Here is an 18834-nt window from a genome sequence, read left to right on the forward strand (position 1 = left end):
GTGAACAGAACATGTGAACAGAACATGTGAACAGAACACAGGAACAGAACATGTGAACAGAACACGTGAACTGAACATATGAACTGAACATGTGAACAGAACATGTGAACTGAACATATGAACAGAACACATGAACATAATATGTAAGAACAGAACATATAAACTGAACACATGAACAGAACATATGAACAGAACATATGAACTGAACATATATACTGAACATATGAACAGAACATGTGAACAGAACACGTGAACAGAACACGTGAACAGAACATGTGAACAGAACATGTGAACTGAACATATAAACTGAACACATGAACATAATATGTAAGAACAGAATATATAAACTGAACACATGAACTGAACATATAAACTTAACATATTAACTAAACATGGGGGGGGGGGGCTTCTCCATGGTGACGACACGGCTGCTGCTCGTCCTCCACCGCGATGACGTCAGCAGGAACACGTGGGTTTGTTATTGCAGGAAGTGAAGATGGTGGCCCAGTCGCTGCTCTCCGAGTCGGCGCTCGGATGGTCTATTTTCACCTTTATACTCCTGGTAAGCGAGTGTAAACCCGTGTGAACCAGCAGCGTAGTAGCTTCGTGTAGTGGGTGGTTTGGTTTGAGTCGTGTTTAGCGGGATAAGAGGAGGATTAAGTCGGTGTGGGACTCGGCGCGACGTGGCTGCTGTGTATTGCCGTCCATACTGGCTGTGGTGCGAGCTAACATTAGCTGTGAAACATCTAACAGCCTGTTGTTGTGAAGGAAAGGAAGAGTGGCGCATTTAATAACTCGACGAAGGAAATGGGGGGGCATGCATTTTCTTGTATCTAATGTAGGCCACATGACGAGCGTATCTGCTGAGAAGGCACGTATCCAGCTGCGGGTACGGTGGTTTGATATGCGATTTTCTCTATTCACAGTCTTCCAAATGAGCAATGAAGTGCGTTTGAGTGAAACAACTGTAAATACACCTTGTCAGCCTTCGTGTCGTGTCCAGACTTTGACTTCAGCGGTGTTTAAATGGACGCCCGGAGGCCGGTCAGTTAAATAACCTGCTGCCCAATTTACCAGCACGTGATCCGAACTGGCAACTGCTTAGTGACATCAGAAGCCGCGCAGAGGAGACTCAAGCCAATAAGCTGCTCTGCCCCCCCCCCCCCCCATCTGCACAACCCTCTCAGCTGATCTTATTTGGATGCACAGCTCGCGTCGTTACCTGGCAAAACAAGCAGCCGGAGGCTTAAGGCCGTGGGCCTTTTAATTGATCCTGTCTGTGAATGGCAGCCCTTGATCTGAAGGGACCGCTTTTAGCAGTGTCCTCTCTCCTCGCAGCTTGTGTGCCTGGAATATGACCTTGTCATTGTGCGGCCCCCTCGTTTGCCTCTCCGTCTTTAATGAGTTTCCTGTCCATTACAATGACAATACCTCTCACCCTTTCTTTTTTTCATCTCGTTATTTTTGAAATGTTAAACAGCAACAGAATACACGAGTAGATTCATGAATTTATTCAAATGTTTTCTCCTCGTGTAGTTGTCCGTCTAACAGGGGCATTAATTCTTGCTTCGTATCAGAAGTCAACTTTGTATTATTTCCTGTCTGTGTTCACGTTGTGCTGACCGAGGATAAACAGAGGAAGTGTGATATAATCAGATCAGCTGTTACATAGCACATGCAGGCTATTATCTGTGTATAAATAAGCCCTTGTTGTGTTAACTCTTTAGTTTGAGCACTTCTTTTTGGCAATCAGCATTACACACTAGGGCTCAGAAATAAAACAATATCAATAATTCTCACTATATGACTTAATAAATTGTAATATAACAAAAGTCAAATTTATATTGGTTAATTGCGTATGTCACATGTAAGAACATTGAGGAGGTATTAATCATTGATTTACCTCGGATTTGTCAAATCTTTTGCTGTTTATCAAGTTTTTATCCTTCGCTGCTCTTACAGAAGAGTTTTAAATCACAACCGTCACTCGGAAGCAGTTTTTAAACTTAAACAATAATTTGACATTTACTGTGTCAATTATCAATATTGACTGATATGAAAAGTTTTGGCAATAGTGCCCAGACCTAACACATACACTTGCCTAGTATGAGCACATGATATTATTAGTATGCATACAATATGAAGTTCAACAAAATGTAGCTCTGCAAAACTGCTCAATGCTCTACAAATCTGGATTTTGTTGCTGGCTTTTGTATCAGTTATCACTTATATGTGCACTGAATATATCTTTGTGAGATTACATCTATGCAAACCAACCCTATGGTTTTTTGCCTCTATCCCATTTCTTTCTTTATACTCTTCACTTTTGGTTGTTTTGTCATTATGTATTATTCTCCATTATTTTTTTACTTTTCTTCCTTTTTAGGTGATCCTGGCCTTCTGTTGGGTCTACATTCGCAAATTCCAAAGTCGTCAGGAGAGTGAAGTTGTGTCAACCATCACAGCAATATGTGCACTGGCCATTGCCTTGATAACATCCGCACTTCTACCAGTGGATATATTCCTTGTTTCGTTCATGAAGTATCCCAATGGCACCTACAAGGTTAGTATGGGTTGTGTTAACCGTCAGTTTGAGAAATAGTAATGACTTTTCCCGAGGGAGCCTTTTACTTTACTTGGTAATTTCCTCAGCCACTGTGGACAATGTCTTTGTCTAAACCAAAAGCACAATGAATTTGTTGGCTCTGTCTTATTTGCCAAGTCATTGCATTTGTATCTATCTATTTGAAGATTTAGCAAGGTGTGTAATGATGTCTTCATTGGAACAGCAGGTAATTTGGTGATTTCTCTGGGTTGTGAAATGCCTCAATAGCTTAAGGGAATGTGTTTTTTTCTATCAGTTAATAATGGCAACCTGACATAGTTTGCACAAGTAAAGTCATCAAGAACACAATCCCTCACTTAATCAGTAATCTTAAACAGAAAGCTGAAAGAAGAATGGTATCGTCTCTTGGGAAAAGGTCATTTGAGCTTTTATCAGTGCCCCTAGAATCATAACACTGCAGCAACTGAAATAAATAACACTTTTTCTTAAGATTTATTTTTATTCTTGCAGGTTCCCAGTTTTTGGTCTAAAATTAAAATATAGAAAATGCTTATGACACACACTTCTGCTATACAAAATAAAAGTAGATTTAGACAAAGGTCTGACAGCTCTGAGTTACTCCCCCCATAGCCGGAAGGTTTGTGTCATCCTCTGTTTATGCCTGAATTCAGTTTGTGAACCCAGATAAACAAAATTGTCAGAGACGTCACGCTTGCAAGTTTGGCACGACCTACTCCTCCAGGCTACTGAGTTCATTCATTCTTCATTGTATTCTTTTTGTTTCATGCCTGTTGTGACTGGTTATAATTGTCATTCCCTTAACTGTTTCACTTAATATAAATTCTCACTATGGACTTCTCCTTTGCTAACATCTAGGATTGGGCAGCAAACAATGAGACAAGAGGGCAAATTGAAGACACTGTGCTCTATGGATACTACAGTAAGTGCATTCTCTCAATACTTTCCTATGTTTGTGCACATGAAAAAAATTAATCTTGGTCACAAAACCAACAAATTAGTGTACAACTTTTGAGGAATTAATAGGTTTTTTTCTATCGACCCTTTTATTTGAATATTTGTATTTTTTTAGCTGTTTTGTGAGCAATCATGGTAAGTGTTGCTGCGTCATTCCCCTAGTATATAAACTCAATGTCCTCTCTCAATTTATTGTGGTGCCAGTGAAATCGTTGTGGGTTTGCAGTCAGACTTTTGGATTCTCACGGTCTCACAGTATCGTTATCACACACGTAAACCGTTCTGGAGCAGTTTCATTTAGGCTTTCCTTTACGATTGGAGGCAGTTCGCTGATTTTAGACCATGTTTTTTTCTCAACCATTTTAACTCCCAAATAATTTAAAGAAAAACATGGCTCTATGATGAATGAGACTGTTTGTTCATTAAACCTTTCATTAAATGGTTTTGACTTTTGAAATAAAAGAAAGGGTTATCTTAATGCATAAAAGAACAGCGTATTCCCATGATAACACAGTATTGTATTTATATTGTGTCAATGTGCATTTATATTCACTGGTTGAATTTGTATTAATTGTTATATTAAACTTGCTGTATTGATATATTTATTTAGCATGTGATTGGCTGTTTGTACAAACTCTTCCTCCTTCATAACAGTTAGGACAGGACAGTCAAATCCAGTCCTTACAGAGCAAATCCTATTTACAAAACTGGTTAGTTCTAACCTTCACCAGAGTAGCATTCACTAATTTCACTAGCTGTAATTGTCACAATTAGCTTGCATTCAATGAAATTGTAATATTTCACAGGAACTGACATTTTGTTTTTGGCATGTGGCTTAATGTGACATCATTTTGGCATCATTAGTGCATTTGTCGAGCATTCATTCAGACATCTTGGATTTATCCTGCCTGATTCTCTTGCTAGGAGGGAGGGCAGGCCCGATCCCCAAGGATGGCTCCATAAATCAAGCATTTGCGCCTGGTTGCAATTCATTGGGACAGTATCCAGGCTATTTGGCTGATAAATTCCTAACTCAAGGCTATTAGAGCCTGTGAAATTTCTTCATGATTGTCATATTAAAGGATAACACAAGTTTGTTGTCTTTGACGATGGCAAATTCAGACGTGCCAGAGACACTAGATCACACGTTTTCTAACAGATGCTGGCTTAAAGTGCCTGTCAGCAACACTGTTATGTACCGTCTGTTCCGAAATGCCAAATGCAAGGAAGGCAAGCTGTCTCTTTGCCCAGACAGCCCAATCAAAGACACCCTTTCCACTGCTATAATGACATCAGAGAAGTGCCTTTCACTGAACATGAGCACTGCACATGAATCCAGCAGTCGGGGACTATGTTGTGCCTGGACACACAAATATGATTTCATACACAAGATTGATTTCCATGTTAGTATCCATACTTTGGATTAGACATCTTCCTAAATGGAAACCTTGCTTTATGGAGACTTAAAAAAATGAATAATTCAGTAGGCTTAGTCTTGAATGCTGGGCCGTGTCCTGTCAGTAATTTAATTCGGTTAATGACCAAACTGCCAGGAAACCATGTTCCTGGTGCACCAGTTACGCTCAAGAAATTTGTTCCACATCAAAAGAAGAGCTCTTATAGTCATACAGGTTTAGTAATTGATTTAGGAAGTATATTTCCGTCTGCTGAGAAAGCTTGAAAGTACATTTTAAGTCACAGACTCATTAGTTGTTTGCAGTGTGTGCTCAAGTTGCTGTGCCTCATGCAACACTCCATATCTTAATCTTTATCTTATGATAGAATTTTCACTACCAAATAAATGCTTTCACATTGCGTGTTAACTAGGCTTTATTATCTGAATTTGTTCATGCCACTCCGATATTTACATTTTCTTACATCATTTCTTGGCCATATCATGAGTCTGCTTTCTAGCATCATACTCTCACATCTACGTCTAAGGTAGAGAGAGGTTAAGATGAGGCATGAACGAGGTTGCTTCTTGCCTAAAGCATGTGCACATGATCACAGCTCTGGGAGTGTGTGGTACTGAAAGATCCACACACAAATTTGATGTGCTTGTAACCTTTGGCTGATGATAAGGAGGGTTGATGCTTGTAAAATCTCTTAAAATAAGAAAAAATCTGAGCCTCGGAGTTTTGATTGATATCTAGCTAATTTTGCTAATCCATTCCGCCTTCAGAGGTGCCAAATATTGACCCATAATTTATTTTTGTCATGTTACTTAGTTCATTGCATTTGTTATGATCAAAATTGAAGCTGTTTTTCTGTAGTATAATTAATCTGTTATATTCACATTTTGTCAAAATTTGTGAGATGTGGCAAAGGGTATTTTAAGTTGAATATTTTAATGGTACAGTAATCATTTGACATTGCTCTTCAACTGATTTCTATGTGACTATATTATCCACAGTGAATAGGTGACTGTCTTTGTTGATGGAAGTTGTAACCTAAATATGATAAAAATATCATCAATCACAGTCCATTTTACCACGGTGTTGTTGATGTTTATATGTGGACCAAGTTTATTTTTGAAGGACCATCACTTTCCTATTTGCCAGTAGGTGGAGACCAAGCTCCATGTGTGCTCAATGCACAGCTGCCTCACAAATCTAACCTTTAATGCCGAATGCTGTTTTAAGGCCACATTTGATAGCACTGTCCATTTTTCTCTTCACAAATGGAATAATTACAGGGCTGACAGAGATTTCCTATTTCCTCCAGTGCAAAAATGTTTTCTCTGAGCTCAATTGATTTGGAGTCAGTGGGGAACACAGTAAATAGGCATGTGCATGTCCAGGGATTTTTAAGAACTCAGCAGTATTCACTTGCTTTTGAAATCGTTCAATGTCCTCACATGGCCGTCATTTGGTGAGTTCCTTTCATTTGCTGGTTTCCAAAAATGCAAATGTCTCTCGGTGTTCATTCGAACCTGCGGTTGGCATCGTGAACGTGTCTACAGCAGCTTTGAATCCACTTTTCGGCTTTAAAATTTGTATTTAGAGGTTTTTACGAGCACAGTGTTGTCACAGTTGGGAAATTAAGGTGCAGTAATTATAAAATAGGATTCATTGATATATTATTGGAGTTGTGGATCCACGCAATTATACAGAATCAGTGACGTGATATTTATAGGTGACTATGCACCCTTTTATTGATTTAATTGCAGGTGTTAAAGGAGTCTGTCGCTGGTGTGAAATCTCACTGTTGCGCATTGTATGTTGCGCATACATTAACAGTACTGCCTTAGTAGGTCAAGTTAATGCATTTCAGCAATGTCACAGCTCAGACAGATACAAGCAGGCGTTTCTGAGTTTGTCGTGTTTTTGCATAGGATGAATTCTGAGTCTGAGAAAGATATGGAAATGACGGAATCCGAATGTACTGGAACTAATGCAAAACATTCAATTTGAAAATACTCTGTCAAACTGTGCGAAACATTATATGTTGTCTGTAGAGGGAATAAATCCTGCAGATGTTCACCAACTCGACTAAGTCACATTGAATAAAAATGTACCTTCAACTTGACAAAGAGGGATAAATATCGAAAACAGAAACACCCACTTCCTTTTAGAGCCCAAATAGCGTCTTGGGATCTTTGATGGACCTCATGTCTGAAAGCCTAGCCATTCATCTCCAGCCTCTGTCCATTTATACAGTTCCTTGGACTGCTCAGCACTTCAAAGCAGTGGTGCATATGAGCCTTAAGCAACAGGACAAAATACCCCGGGGCCCTTCAAATAAATAATTGGCTTTCTCCTTAACGTTTTTTTGATGCCATTTGCAGAAGAGAAGCATGAGAGGATGCAACCCTCGTGTAAGTACATTGAAAGTGCTCTCATTTTGTCTATGATTCTTATCCACCTACATGAGCACACAGAAGTTTACTGGAAAGTGTGTAGTGCTTCTTTTAAGAGCATTCAGGAAATGAGGGCATATTACAGTTCTATTTTGGAGGGCTACTTTGGTTCAGACAGGCCTTTTAATGATAAGAATATAGTGAAGCATGCTGAGTCATAAAATGTTCTTCATTTCAACCTATTTCTACCTTGTAATATATAAAACAAGTAATGAGATATTTAAACCAAGGATAACACTAACCCTCAGTTAGATAAACCTGTCTTATTACAATTTGGGTGAAGCCTCTATTCATAAGGCTACTACAGAGACGCCCACATTAAAACGATGTGGCTCAATGGCAGTATAACAACATATTTGATAAGGATGACAAAATGGAGATTTTACATTTGAATTACTATCCAATGAACTACAGTAAATCCAAATTACCCTCAACATATCTGTGATTTCCATGACGTTATTTAATAATTTCAGGTTGACTAATACTATTACTTGCTTAATGAGCTACTATTGGCTGATAATGAGGCTCTGGCTTTTTGGGAACATTCGGTGATGTGACTGGTGAAGTTGAAGTTTTGTCTCCGCAAGCTTAAGGTTTAAAATAAATGGGGGTGGTCAGGGTTAGGGTCTCACGTACTGTTCACCCAAAACGCATAACAGTTGACACTGCACTTCCCTTGGACCTCAGAAATAAACCTGCCAAGCTTGAAGCCCATCAATTGACAGACAGAAAGACAGATAATTCTTTGTCCAGAGATGATATTGATGATATTGCATAAATGTCATTACTCCATTATGCATGTCTGTCTTACTGAGTATGATTCCAATAAGACAACAACGTTTTCATCATCTTCTTCAAATGCTGATAGTTTGTCTTTTTCAATATATCTTACGTTATCCCAGTTCTTTTTTTGCTTTCGATAGAATTACTAATCAACAGGCCTGTGTGCTAATTAATATATTCATGATGACATTGCATCATATTTACGTTCTGAAACTGCGGCAGCTTTGGAGACTCTCTTCTAAAAGCACTCAAAACTCATACCTCTGTTTGTCTTATGACTTCAGTAACTCATGCAGCTGACAAATAATACTAATAAGTGACCTACTAATATAGAACTTTTAAAATGGTTGGTACTGGCAGATCACTCTATGGACTATGGGGTTTCCAAAAAGTTGCTATATTTGTCACTTGGTTTCTTTTCCGGCCAGTTGGGAAGCTTACAATAAAACCAATTTGGGACACTCATCAACCTGACCAGTGGTATGTCTTCAGTAATTCATACTGCCAACCTATAATAACTGACTTGAAGGATCACTCACAGCAGTTAGCCTTAGAACTTCAGCTTTTCTCTCCATGTGTCTTTGTCTTGCATGTCGGCAAACATCTGTTTACTCTCACACCGAGCCGAAACAGAGCAACAGAGGCATCAAACTAGAGTCCTTCATGCTGTCAAATTCAAGTCTGATATTCGCTAGTGTTTTATCCCAGGTTTGCTCCCCTCCAAGAATGGTTTCCTCCCTTGATGTTTACAGGAAATGAGAGTGCAAGCGCAAAGTGTCATACCTTTCAGCAAGTGTCTGCACAGACAGATATTTTCATCAGTCTCTGGAGTCCTTTGTCAAAGACAGTGTTTCTCTGACAAATCTCCCCAGGCGTTTAATTTTCACATTGTATATAGTATGTTCTGCGTGTCTACAAGGGACAAGTGTCCAGGTGCCAATGCCCCTTGGGAGGGCCTCAATGAGATGATGACAAGGGTCAAATGTTTCTCATTGATGGGAGGTAAACAACTAGCACCTCTCTAAATGGTATTTGATACAAGAATAAGTTTGTATTGCCAGGTCATAACATTTTGGGCTTTCAGAGTCACTTCTACCGATACTCTAAAATACATTTCCTTAATTTCCATCAATTTGCTTCTCCCATCAGTAAAGTTTAGTATATACTATAAACAGTATGAACACAAGAGATATGTTTAGGGTTAAGGCAGAACATTTAATTATTCACTCCTCTCCTCTCCTCCAGGGGGATAAATGTGCTAAACTTGTATCCCTGGTCAGGTATTCTTTCCAGTGGAAGATCTGTTTAGAGAGTAATGGATGATACATGCTAATTCAGTATGACCTATTCTCTCAGTATGTTTATATTCATGGTGTTATGATTAATTTCACCCATTGCTTTAACCCACAACTATATGCCAGCGGCTGCATACTGTGCGTGGCCTCTATTTATTGGCTCCTGGCATCATCCTAAACTTAGTTTGTCTAGCTGTAAATGAGTGTAAATGGATACCTTAGTGCAGCAATGAGCCTGTGTTTATTGAAAGTAATGCGCTGTCACAATCACAGCTGGCAAAAAAAGCAAGCCACTACAACAGTGACATTCATTTGTCTGCAGCCGAGAGAGCTTTTTGTGAAATATAGTCCATTTCACTGGGGGGACATGTTTGTATACTTGCTTGAGGCCATGCATTCTTGACTGATAGGGAGGAGTTGTTTTCCACATGTGCACTGAAGCTGAAGTGTTGCACTAATGTTGTTGATTCAATGGTTATTTGTAGCCAGGGTTACATTTTATTTTTTTATTTACGTTCTTTACACAACAATCATATTTACAGTTTATCATGCTATTGACTCACTGCTTAGGACTTATATGTATTTTCTTATGTGTATCTTTTTTCTATGAATAGTTAAACTCTTATTGTTTTTTCATTTTGTTTGAAGTGATTTTTAAATCAAAGCAAAACTCATAAATCAAAAGTACGATAGAATTGTGAAACTACTTTTTAACACTATTCAACACTTGAAAGAGGTATTGAGTTCTACTGACCATATTGCTGAGCACATACTCCTGACACGCTTTTCTTTGGGATATTTTGGGGTCGTCTGGGCTGTCTTCACTAACATCCATTTGCTGCAGAAAGAAAGCCCCTGGCTTGAAATAGCATCGCTCCATTTATGTGTTTTTGCCTCACCGCCACTCTATGAATTCCTAATGTATTTAGTGTTGGTCTATTCTCTAAAAAAGCTGCGTGCAGAGAAGATCCAAACAAACATCAAGCAGCCTAGATGAGAGGAGAGCAAATTCTTTCACTAATGATCGGTGTATAGGATCCATTTCACATATAAGGTCAACAATTCGTGTGAATTTAGTCATTTCGTGATGCAAAGGGATTCCCCTTTTTTTATGGGAAACATTAGAATGGAACCGATGACTACTGTGTAAAATTTGCCTTTTAATCCAACTTACATATAGTGTGGTTTTAGTGCACATAAGGCCCCATGATGATGTACATAAAAGTGAACCTATCATGTTTTAAAACTTGTCCTTTATAACCACCTGCTTGATCCAAATGTCTATTTCACATTTCCTACCTCTAAAAGACCCCTTCGAAGCTTTTATAGGAATCATATCTCTAATACATGATCTAAAGTTACTTCCTCCCACAAACCTGCGAGCAGGCTTTTGTAACAAAAATGATTGCCTGGAAATGATTAGAAACACTGCTCCTTCAAATCATGAATCTGAGGCCAGATTTGAGTTATTTGGATCACTACTCTCAGGAAACAGGTACAGGAGAAGAATATGAGGAGAAAAAACGGCAAAGAACTCAGAACAACTCAGAAAGGAGCCAAAGGAGAACCTTCGCCAAAGGAGACGATGTTGAGATCACTCCACTGTGAATTGTCCTATCACCACCAAACTTCTGTCTCATGATCAGAGTCCAAGCTTGAACAGCTCTATGTGTTTATATTTCCTCAGTCATTATTTTTTTTTTCAGGCAAAACGCATGCAAGGCTTCAAAATGCATTTGCTCGGGCCCGCCCAGTGCTGCTTTGCAGTCCTAGAAATTTTTGAAATTGTATTTTATAGTTGGTACTTCCCAGGGTTGAGCAATTCTGGTTATATATGATTCCTTGAGAAATTGGAAAAATGTGAAAAACATCCTGGTTTGTTCATGTCTTTTTTTAATTTAGCAATCTAATTCTTTCCTTTTTTCAACTAATGGGAATTGCAACAACAGTCAATTTTCTAGTGTCAATGTATTCGAAGCTGTTTTTTTTTTTTTCCTTATAAAGTAGCAAGATATGGTTGCCTCAAAGTATTTTCTTAATACAGGTAAAATGTTATTTAACGTAATGAATAATGGTGAGGATTTATTTATTCATTTGCATAGTCAATTCCTGGTGCCCCGTTATATGCCCAAAGGGTCAAACTTGTGGTGCCTATTGAACACAGCCCTCAAAAACAAACAACCTTTGCTATGCATTATGTTGATAGGTGATACAAATTAGAAACAATTCTGAACAAAATTTGTATACATTCTAGTTTGAGCGGATGGACAAATTTAATTTTGGTGTATTTGTGTTTACCAAGCCAGAGTGTAAGTCTCTTATTTTTTTACTGTAGAATTAATGTTTCTTGATAATTTATCCTTTTGTCTCAGAAACATCTTGGATTTTTACAAAACATAGATGTGACTCTGTTTTCTTGAAATGCCATTCCGAAATCCAACAACTCTGTGGCATATTTGATTTTCACAAGTTCCATTGTTTTAAATAAGTGAATTTTTTGCCTGAAAAAGGAAACTGCATTAGTTTGTGCCCGTGGAAAGCATAAATAAAGCATATTCTTCACAGGAGTCAGCTTTGATGTCTTCTCCACATTGGCTTTAGCCTGTCAAAGGAAATTCAACATCATTTCAAGTGAATGAACTGAGAACATCCTGCAGTTATATCAAACTTGCATGAGAGGAATGTTTGATGACTCTGATTAACTTTACAGGAAATTAAAACCCAATGCAAATTTCAATCTAAAACATTATATTTTAATACACTAATAAAGATAAAACTTAAAAGTTTCTGAATATATATTAGACAAACTTTAATGAGGTATTGCAGGTGGCGACTGTGATGGAAATCTGGAGATACAAGAGGCTGGAAACAACAAAGTTATCTACGTGTATTTAATAAGGGGCTTTCTGCAGAAAGGATCAACACAGGGAGACCACAAGGATCTCAGAGTGAGGATGAAGAACAGTCAAAAACACAGATCCTATATAGGAGGATTTAGGGCTGTCCTTCTGAACCAATCCAGGAAGGATACATGGGTGGGGGAAGGAGAGGAATCTAAACATTAGCAGCTGATTCACATGTGTTTCCTTAGGTGATAAGAAGACATCCACTCCTTCCTTTGATGGGTAATTAAGTAACAAATGGTCTCAACATATTTCAACACTAACAGTTCCGACCATAAAACAGCTCAAGTCTTAAACATTTGGTGTATGTAAATACAAGTCATAAAAGTCTCTTACAAGGCTGCAGAAACTCACTATCCAAATACAAAATAGTTTGTTAAGCATGTTTAGTTAATTTTTCTACTACACGACAGAGCATGCTATTTGGCATCCAATGATATTTGACTCATGCTTGTATTTCAACGTTTTTTCTGTCCTTGCAGCACTTTACTCCATCATACTGTTCTGTGTCTTCCTGTGGATCCCCTTTGTTTACTTCTACTACGAAGAAAGAGATGACGAAAATGTGAACAAGTGCTCGGTGAGAACGCAGCTTTTTTTTCTCACAAATAACTCTGTAGCCTGCATAAATGCAGCGCTGAGGAATTCACATTTCATTCAGGTGATTCATTGTGGCTGACCTATATGCTAATGCAAAAATGTCCTGAAGTAATTTCAGATGAATTTCCCAGGAAACGTAAGAAAATATGAATCCATTTTCTTGCACACACAGTTTTATACAACAAACAATGAAAGCAAATATCCAAGTCTCCAACCCCCCATTTTACATCCCGGGTTCTCCAGCCTGATGCATGATTATATATTTCTTTGGTTGATGTTATTATGTTTGTAATATTTGAATGTTTTGTTCCTTGGTTCTAAAGAAATTACATCTAATGAAAAAGCCCTAATCTTTCTTGAGAGGCTTTTCAGATACAGAAGGCTCTACCATAGCGTTTGTGTTAACACAATATCTGATGCAAGGAAAGAATTCAAACCTAAATTAATATATTATTGTATGGCTGTAAAAATAGTCACACTGTCAAACCACTGCATTCATAATTTAACATATAGGGCCCCACATTGTCACTTGAAAAGTTGAAAAAAAATTATCTTTAGAAGTCTTTTTATTGATGGATGTACCAAACAGCAGCTATCTCCCGCTGCCTTTTCTCCCTTCTATGTGTCAGTTTTGAGCTGACAGAGGCACTTTCTCTCACAGACAGGGAGGTCTTTTGTATTATTACTTTAAAAGCACCTTGAATAGAACTGGGAGTGACGTGTTATCTCTGCCAGGTCAAACTGCATCCACACTAACTCTCTATAGCTCTCACCCACCAGGGCCCTTTGCTAAATAGAGAATGCCCCCCCCCCCCCCCCCCCCCCAATCCATCCCTCACTCACAATGAATAATAATCTCTCACTTCATGGCCGTGATTGACCAGTTACATTTTTTTTCTCTGTCATTGCAGCAAGTGAAAAACGCTCTGAAGTACACAGTTGGATTCGCCATTGTCTGTGTGGTTCTTCTTTTAATTGGGTAAGTTGGAGACATGTAAGGCATCTTCTGCTTCACTACACGATACGAAGGCAGGGGGGGGAGGGTGCACATATCATTGTGTTCAGTTAATAAGCGGCAGACCACTTCAAACAGCTGCACTGCCATATTTGTGCCCATGTGAAGCCATTTATGGAAAATAACTATATATCCTTCACTAGATATAGGTATAGTATATTTTAAACAAAAAAAAAGTGGATAAACTAGATTCCTTGCATTAGCCATATAACACACACTAATTAGTTTTTTTGTGACTTTCTATATTGTGTCTGCAAATTTATTCTGTGGCACATTATCATCCAAGTCACATTTATCCACAGGTTTTTTTATTGGTTTTGTTCAGGAGCATCTGCTCAATGTAATAGATTTCCTTTTGTAACAGTGAAAGCAACATGCCTGGAGGTCAAACTATACAACTATACATTTAATGTGTTCTCTCAACCATTAAACTGGAGGAAGGCTCACCTGGTTGGGGAATAACTGTACATGACTTTCTTATAGCTTGAAGTTTGGAAGTTAGGACTTTTTATACACAGAAGCAATTTAGTTGCTTTTTCTTCATGGACTGGGACCCTTGCTGTTTTTGTTTTGGCACCTGTTACTTTGGTGCTTTGATTTTTAACAACACAAGAGCTTTTAATCAGGGCTGCTTTTCTGTTACCAAGAAACGTAATGGCTCTGCTTGGTGACCGTACCCAGAAGTTCTGGACTCACCGTCACAAAGCTTTTGCTTGTTGCCTTTAAACGGACATGGTGTGTGTTAAATGTCCCCTAATGCTGCTAGCGGTTTTTCTTTTCCAAACGCGTCTGCAAATAACTTTTCTTAACAACAAATTTTGAACGTTTTCAGACATGTACTACAGACAGAAGTGTGGCGTCTAGGGGGAGAGTGTAGGAGTCATGTTTTTGTTTACAGCACATCGACAAAAGCTCTTGAATCTTTCCAATTTGACATCTTCATTGTCTTCGGCGCGACAGCTATTATTCATGTAAAGATAATTTTATGTTTTGTTTTTTCTCTTTAGCATCAATCACATGCTAGAAACATTAACAACACGGCCAATCGCCTGCGATGAAATCTCCAACCATTATCTTGTGCTATTCTAACATAAGTTCATCCGGACATTCTTCTGGTTTTTTTCTGGGGGGGCTGGTAGGAAAAACTCTGGAGAAAGTTCAGCCAATCTAGATAATTCCAGGAGAGTGCAGTACATGTCTGAAAGGGGCTGTAGTCTCATATTCTGCCCTTAAGAAGTATCTTTTATCTTATTCTGCAGAATATGAATTAATACTTTAAAAAAAGTCTGGATGGCAGCACTAGGTTCCTTTAAGAAAAATGACCTAATTAACTGTGGTTTTAATTTTAGTTCCAGATAAAGCAAGTTGAGCTCTTTGTTATTTTGCTAAGAAGATGACTTACAGAATTTCTAAATATTATTAAATATACTAAATATATATTATTTTTTATTTCCTATATTTTATTTAGTCCGAGCTGTGATGTGGAACTTTCAGCTTGTTTTTGAAGCTCGGCTGCAGAGTTCTCTACCAACTGTAGCCAGGCCGCTGAGGACAGACAAACAAAGCTCAAGCCTTATTCAAGATGTTTCGACAAACTTGTGGATAACTAAATATTTCATCATCATTTAAGTTAAGCTGGACAAAGCCGTATCCTTACAGCCGAGAAGATTTGGGTTGAGGTCACTTTGATGAGGTGCTTTTTTTCTTAAAATGAAAAATTACACATACCAGTACCGAAGGGAAGTACATGCACTTGAGAAAGATTAACTGCAACTGTGGACTCAAGGGGATATCAACATGATGCCGGGGCAGATGAGGCCCATTGAACCCTGAATTTTGTATTTTGCATTTGAGGCAAAGAGAAGTCTCTAAGATGCTGAGCTAATGTCCTTCACTTCCCCCGGTGATTTTTCTTTTACTTTTAAGATGGAAAACCATTTTTAATCTTCCTAAAAGAATCACAGCATAAGCAGCATATTTCATCAGACTTGTAGAGCAAGATATTAAGAGGGTTACTGGCCTATTTCACTGTTGTCTGTGAAAAGGGATTAATGATCAATGGAAAAGGATTTCATGATCAGTGGATTTAAAATCTGCACTGAAATCGAGCATCAATACTGCTGACCCATATTTCCGTTCATAAAGATATAGTGGCGTCTGAAAGAGGCTGTTTCTGTAGAGCTGACAATAAATATGTTTTTTTATTTTTCACCACAACATTGAGGAGCTCTTAAGGTACAACCTTTTTATCTATGTCTTACATTCTGCTGGTCTGGTTATTTGTTCCTTTCCAAAGTAAACTGAAAAGGATAAGAGGGGGTATAGAGTTTAATAGACTGTCCATTGTGTTATGAGTAGCAATTAATCCAGTTTTCAAGGGTGCGTCCAGGTGAGTAAGCAAAAGGTCAATCAAATGGTTTGCAAGATCCTTTTTAAATGATTGGTATAGGCTCTTCACAGTTTATACATATAGGTCATGCTTTTTTGTAATATTGTAATTTCTCAGTGTACTCTGACGCATTTTAAGGATAATTTAAAAGATTTTAAAAATGAATTATTAAAATGAATCCTAATTGAATCTCAATGACTCATTCAGCAGATGACCACATTTTGAGTATTCTTTCTATATTGGAAACCAAATTTTTCTTAACAAACTGTGTGTCATGTTTTTTGTGGAAGTTGGAGGTTAATTTGCTTTCACCTCCTGTCCAGTTCATCACAAACCCACTCGATGGGGTTTAGGTCTGGAGACTGTGTTGGTCTTCCATTGGTCATTATCTTGCTGTAGGAGGAACCCCTGACCAACCAGTCGGTCTCCCTCTGTGACTTACCGTTCTCGCACCGCTCTGATACCAATATACTGAATACCGCCTGCAGTATAGTGTTGTCCTCATAATTCATCAGAGGGTAACACAGTTTGTTTTCCGATACTGCTTTTGCACAGACAGAGCGTTTGTAAGTCAACAAAAAGTTTGCGCACCTATAGGAATTGTTTGTTACTTCCAAAGGCTTAATTTATCATGTTGCTGCAGGAAAAGTGCAAGTTCCCAGACTTGGTTTAAGGCTGAAGATATAACTAGAATAAATCTGCCATTCAGTTGTGATTCTAAGAAGAGGAAAAGCACAGGTCAACCTACACAGCATGTTGTTTCTCCAGTGGATAGCATACTGTGAAAACCTCCTTAAGCCATACATGCCGTAAACAACTGAAGTACAGATCTATATGCTCCACACCAAACAAAAACAGTATTCTGTCTGTAATTCTCTGATTCACTCACAGCAATGTACCTGCTTCGTAGGTCCGCCTGTGATTTAATTATTAAATAGCTTGATTTATTTTAACTTTCATTTTCTTAATGTGCAGACTCTGTGTGTGGCACATATAGAAAATGCACCACATACTGAAGCCATCAATTCCGGGACAAAGAATAAACTAAAGCATATGATAAAGCATCACTTAACTGTTCGTTTTGTCTCTTTCAGAGCTTTTGTTCCACTAGAAGCCCCACCTAGCCAGAATTCCACTCAGTGGGAGAAAGTGCAATACCTTTTTGAAGAGCTTGGGAGCACTCGTAAGTATAGTCTCTTCAGAAAATACTTCTGACTTTCTTTCTATAATTTTCTTTCTATTGTCTTAAATTGATGATGTAAGGTCTAAAGGTTTGTTAAAGTAGAATAGGGAGTACATTTAAAACATATAGGTTTCCTTAATTTTTTTAACTGCATTTAGGCATTTTCTTTCTGCATCCATTTTTCTTATAGGTCCTCGCTAAATATTTCTAAAACAGTAACTGTATAGCCTAAATGTAAGTGTAGCATGCACTTTTAAATCATATATCTTGTTAAAGAGAGCATTGCCCCTGTTCTGCTGATGCAAATGCAAGATCGTTGCCAAATATGTTCTCCTAAGGGTCCTCTGACCCTTTGTCACTTGGGGATCAAAGAGGAATTTGAACCATCTGGCTCTCTTCACAATAGTGGACCCCTACATGCTTTCCCTAGGCTTCCTTCTTGGCACATGAGGAAATTGCTCACGGCTAAGGAGGAAATGTTAGGATCATCCCTTTTCTAATCCCCATCTCTTCTCTCTCCAGATGGGAGGTTAATTGCATTAAGGAAGGCACTTTTGCCACATAATCCTGCTGACTGCTTTGCAGTGACTCTTCATTAAGCCCACTACATCTTTAATGGGTCCATCATTACATATGTTGCAACTAATGCAGTGCCTGTTCAATATGGGGCTGTCGGCATGGGCTGATTGCTTGGCATCGTGTTAATCCAGTTTGTAGTTTTCTTGAAAACATCATCAAAACTCACATCACGCAAATTACCAATTGTCGAAACATAACAAATGTATGGAGGTACCAAAGCCCCCTGGGGCCGGTGGGGGGAAATAATAGAGCTTCATGAAAATGAGTAGACCTAGAGTTTAGAAATCTCTGTGCATGGTTTATAAGCTGTGCTGTTTGATTCTTAGTTTGTGGCCTCTGATTTGTAAATTGTGCCCTTAGATATAGGAACTCAAACAACTTGGTTAACAAATGAAAAGCACAGCAAATGCAACATTATATGATGAAAAGGGTGAAACATTCGTTTGTATTTATAACCCATATGTGTAAAAAATAGAGGATATATTTTTTAATGTATTTGAGGCTTCAGTTGGCAGACTTATGGAAGGGGAGTTGGAGGAATGCTGTTGATCTAATCTCGATTGAACTTTCGACATTTTCCGCTGTCTATCAATTTTGCAATCGTGTTTTATCTGTATTGACGTGGTTTCCCTCACCTGTGGGATTATACGTCCAAAATATCTTCTTAAACACAAACTGTTATTTAAC

General features: G+C 38.3%; 1 protein-coding gene across 1 annotated transcript in view; it reads left to right on the forward strand.

Moving 5' to 3' along the window:
- Nucleotides 1–461: 461 nt before the first annotated feature.
- Nucleotides 462–18834, forward strand: part of lmbrd1 (LMBR1 domain containing 1) — a 51195-nt gene continuing 32822 nt past the window's right edge. The window contains exons 1-6 of the mRNA XM_053436290.1: nucleotides 462–562; nucleotides 2387–2563; nucleotides 3443–3506; nucleotides 12864–12961; nucleotides 13893–13960; nucleotides 17480–17568. Of these exons, the coding sequence (XP_053292265.1) occupies nucleotides 497–562; nucleotides 2387–2563; nucleotides 3443–3506; nucleotides 12864–12961; nucleotides 13893–13960; nucleotides 17480–17568 (562 nt within the window). The 5' untranslated portion in view covers nucleotides 462–496. The remainder of the gene's footprint in view (nucleotides 563–2386; nucleotides 2564–3442; nucleotides 3507–12863; nucleotides 12962–13892; nucleotides 13961–17479; nucleotides 17569–18834) is intronic.

The sequence above is a fragment of the Pleuronectes platessa genome, chromosome 12 (assembly GCF_947347685.1).
Source record: "Pleuronectes platessa chromosome 12, fPlePla1.1, whole genome shotgun sequence".
NCBI lineage: Eukaryota > Metazoa > Chordata > Actinopteri > Pleuronectiformes > Pleuronectidae > Pleuronectes > Pleuronectes platessa.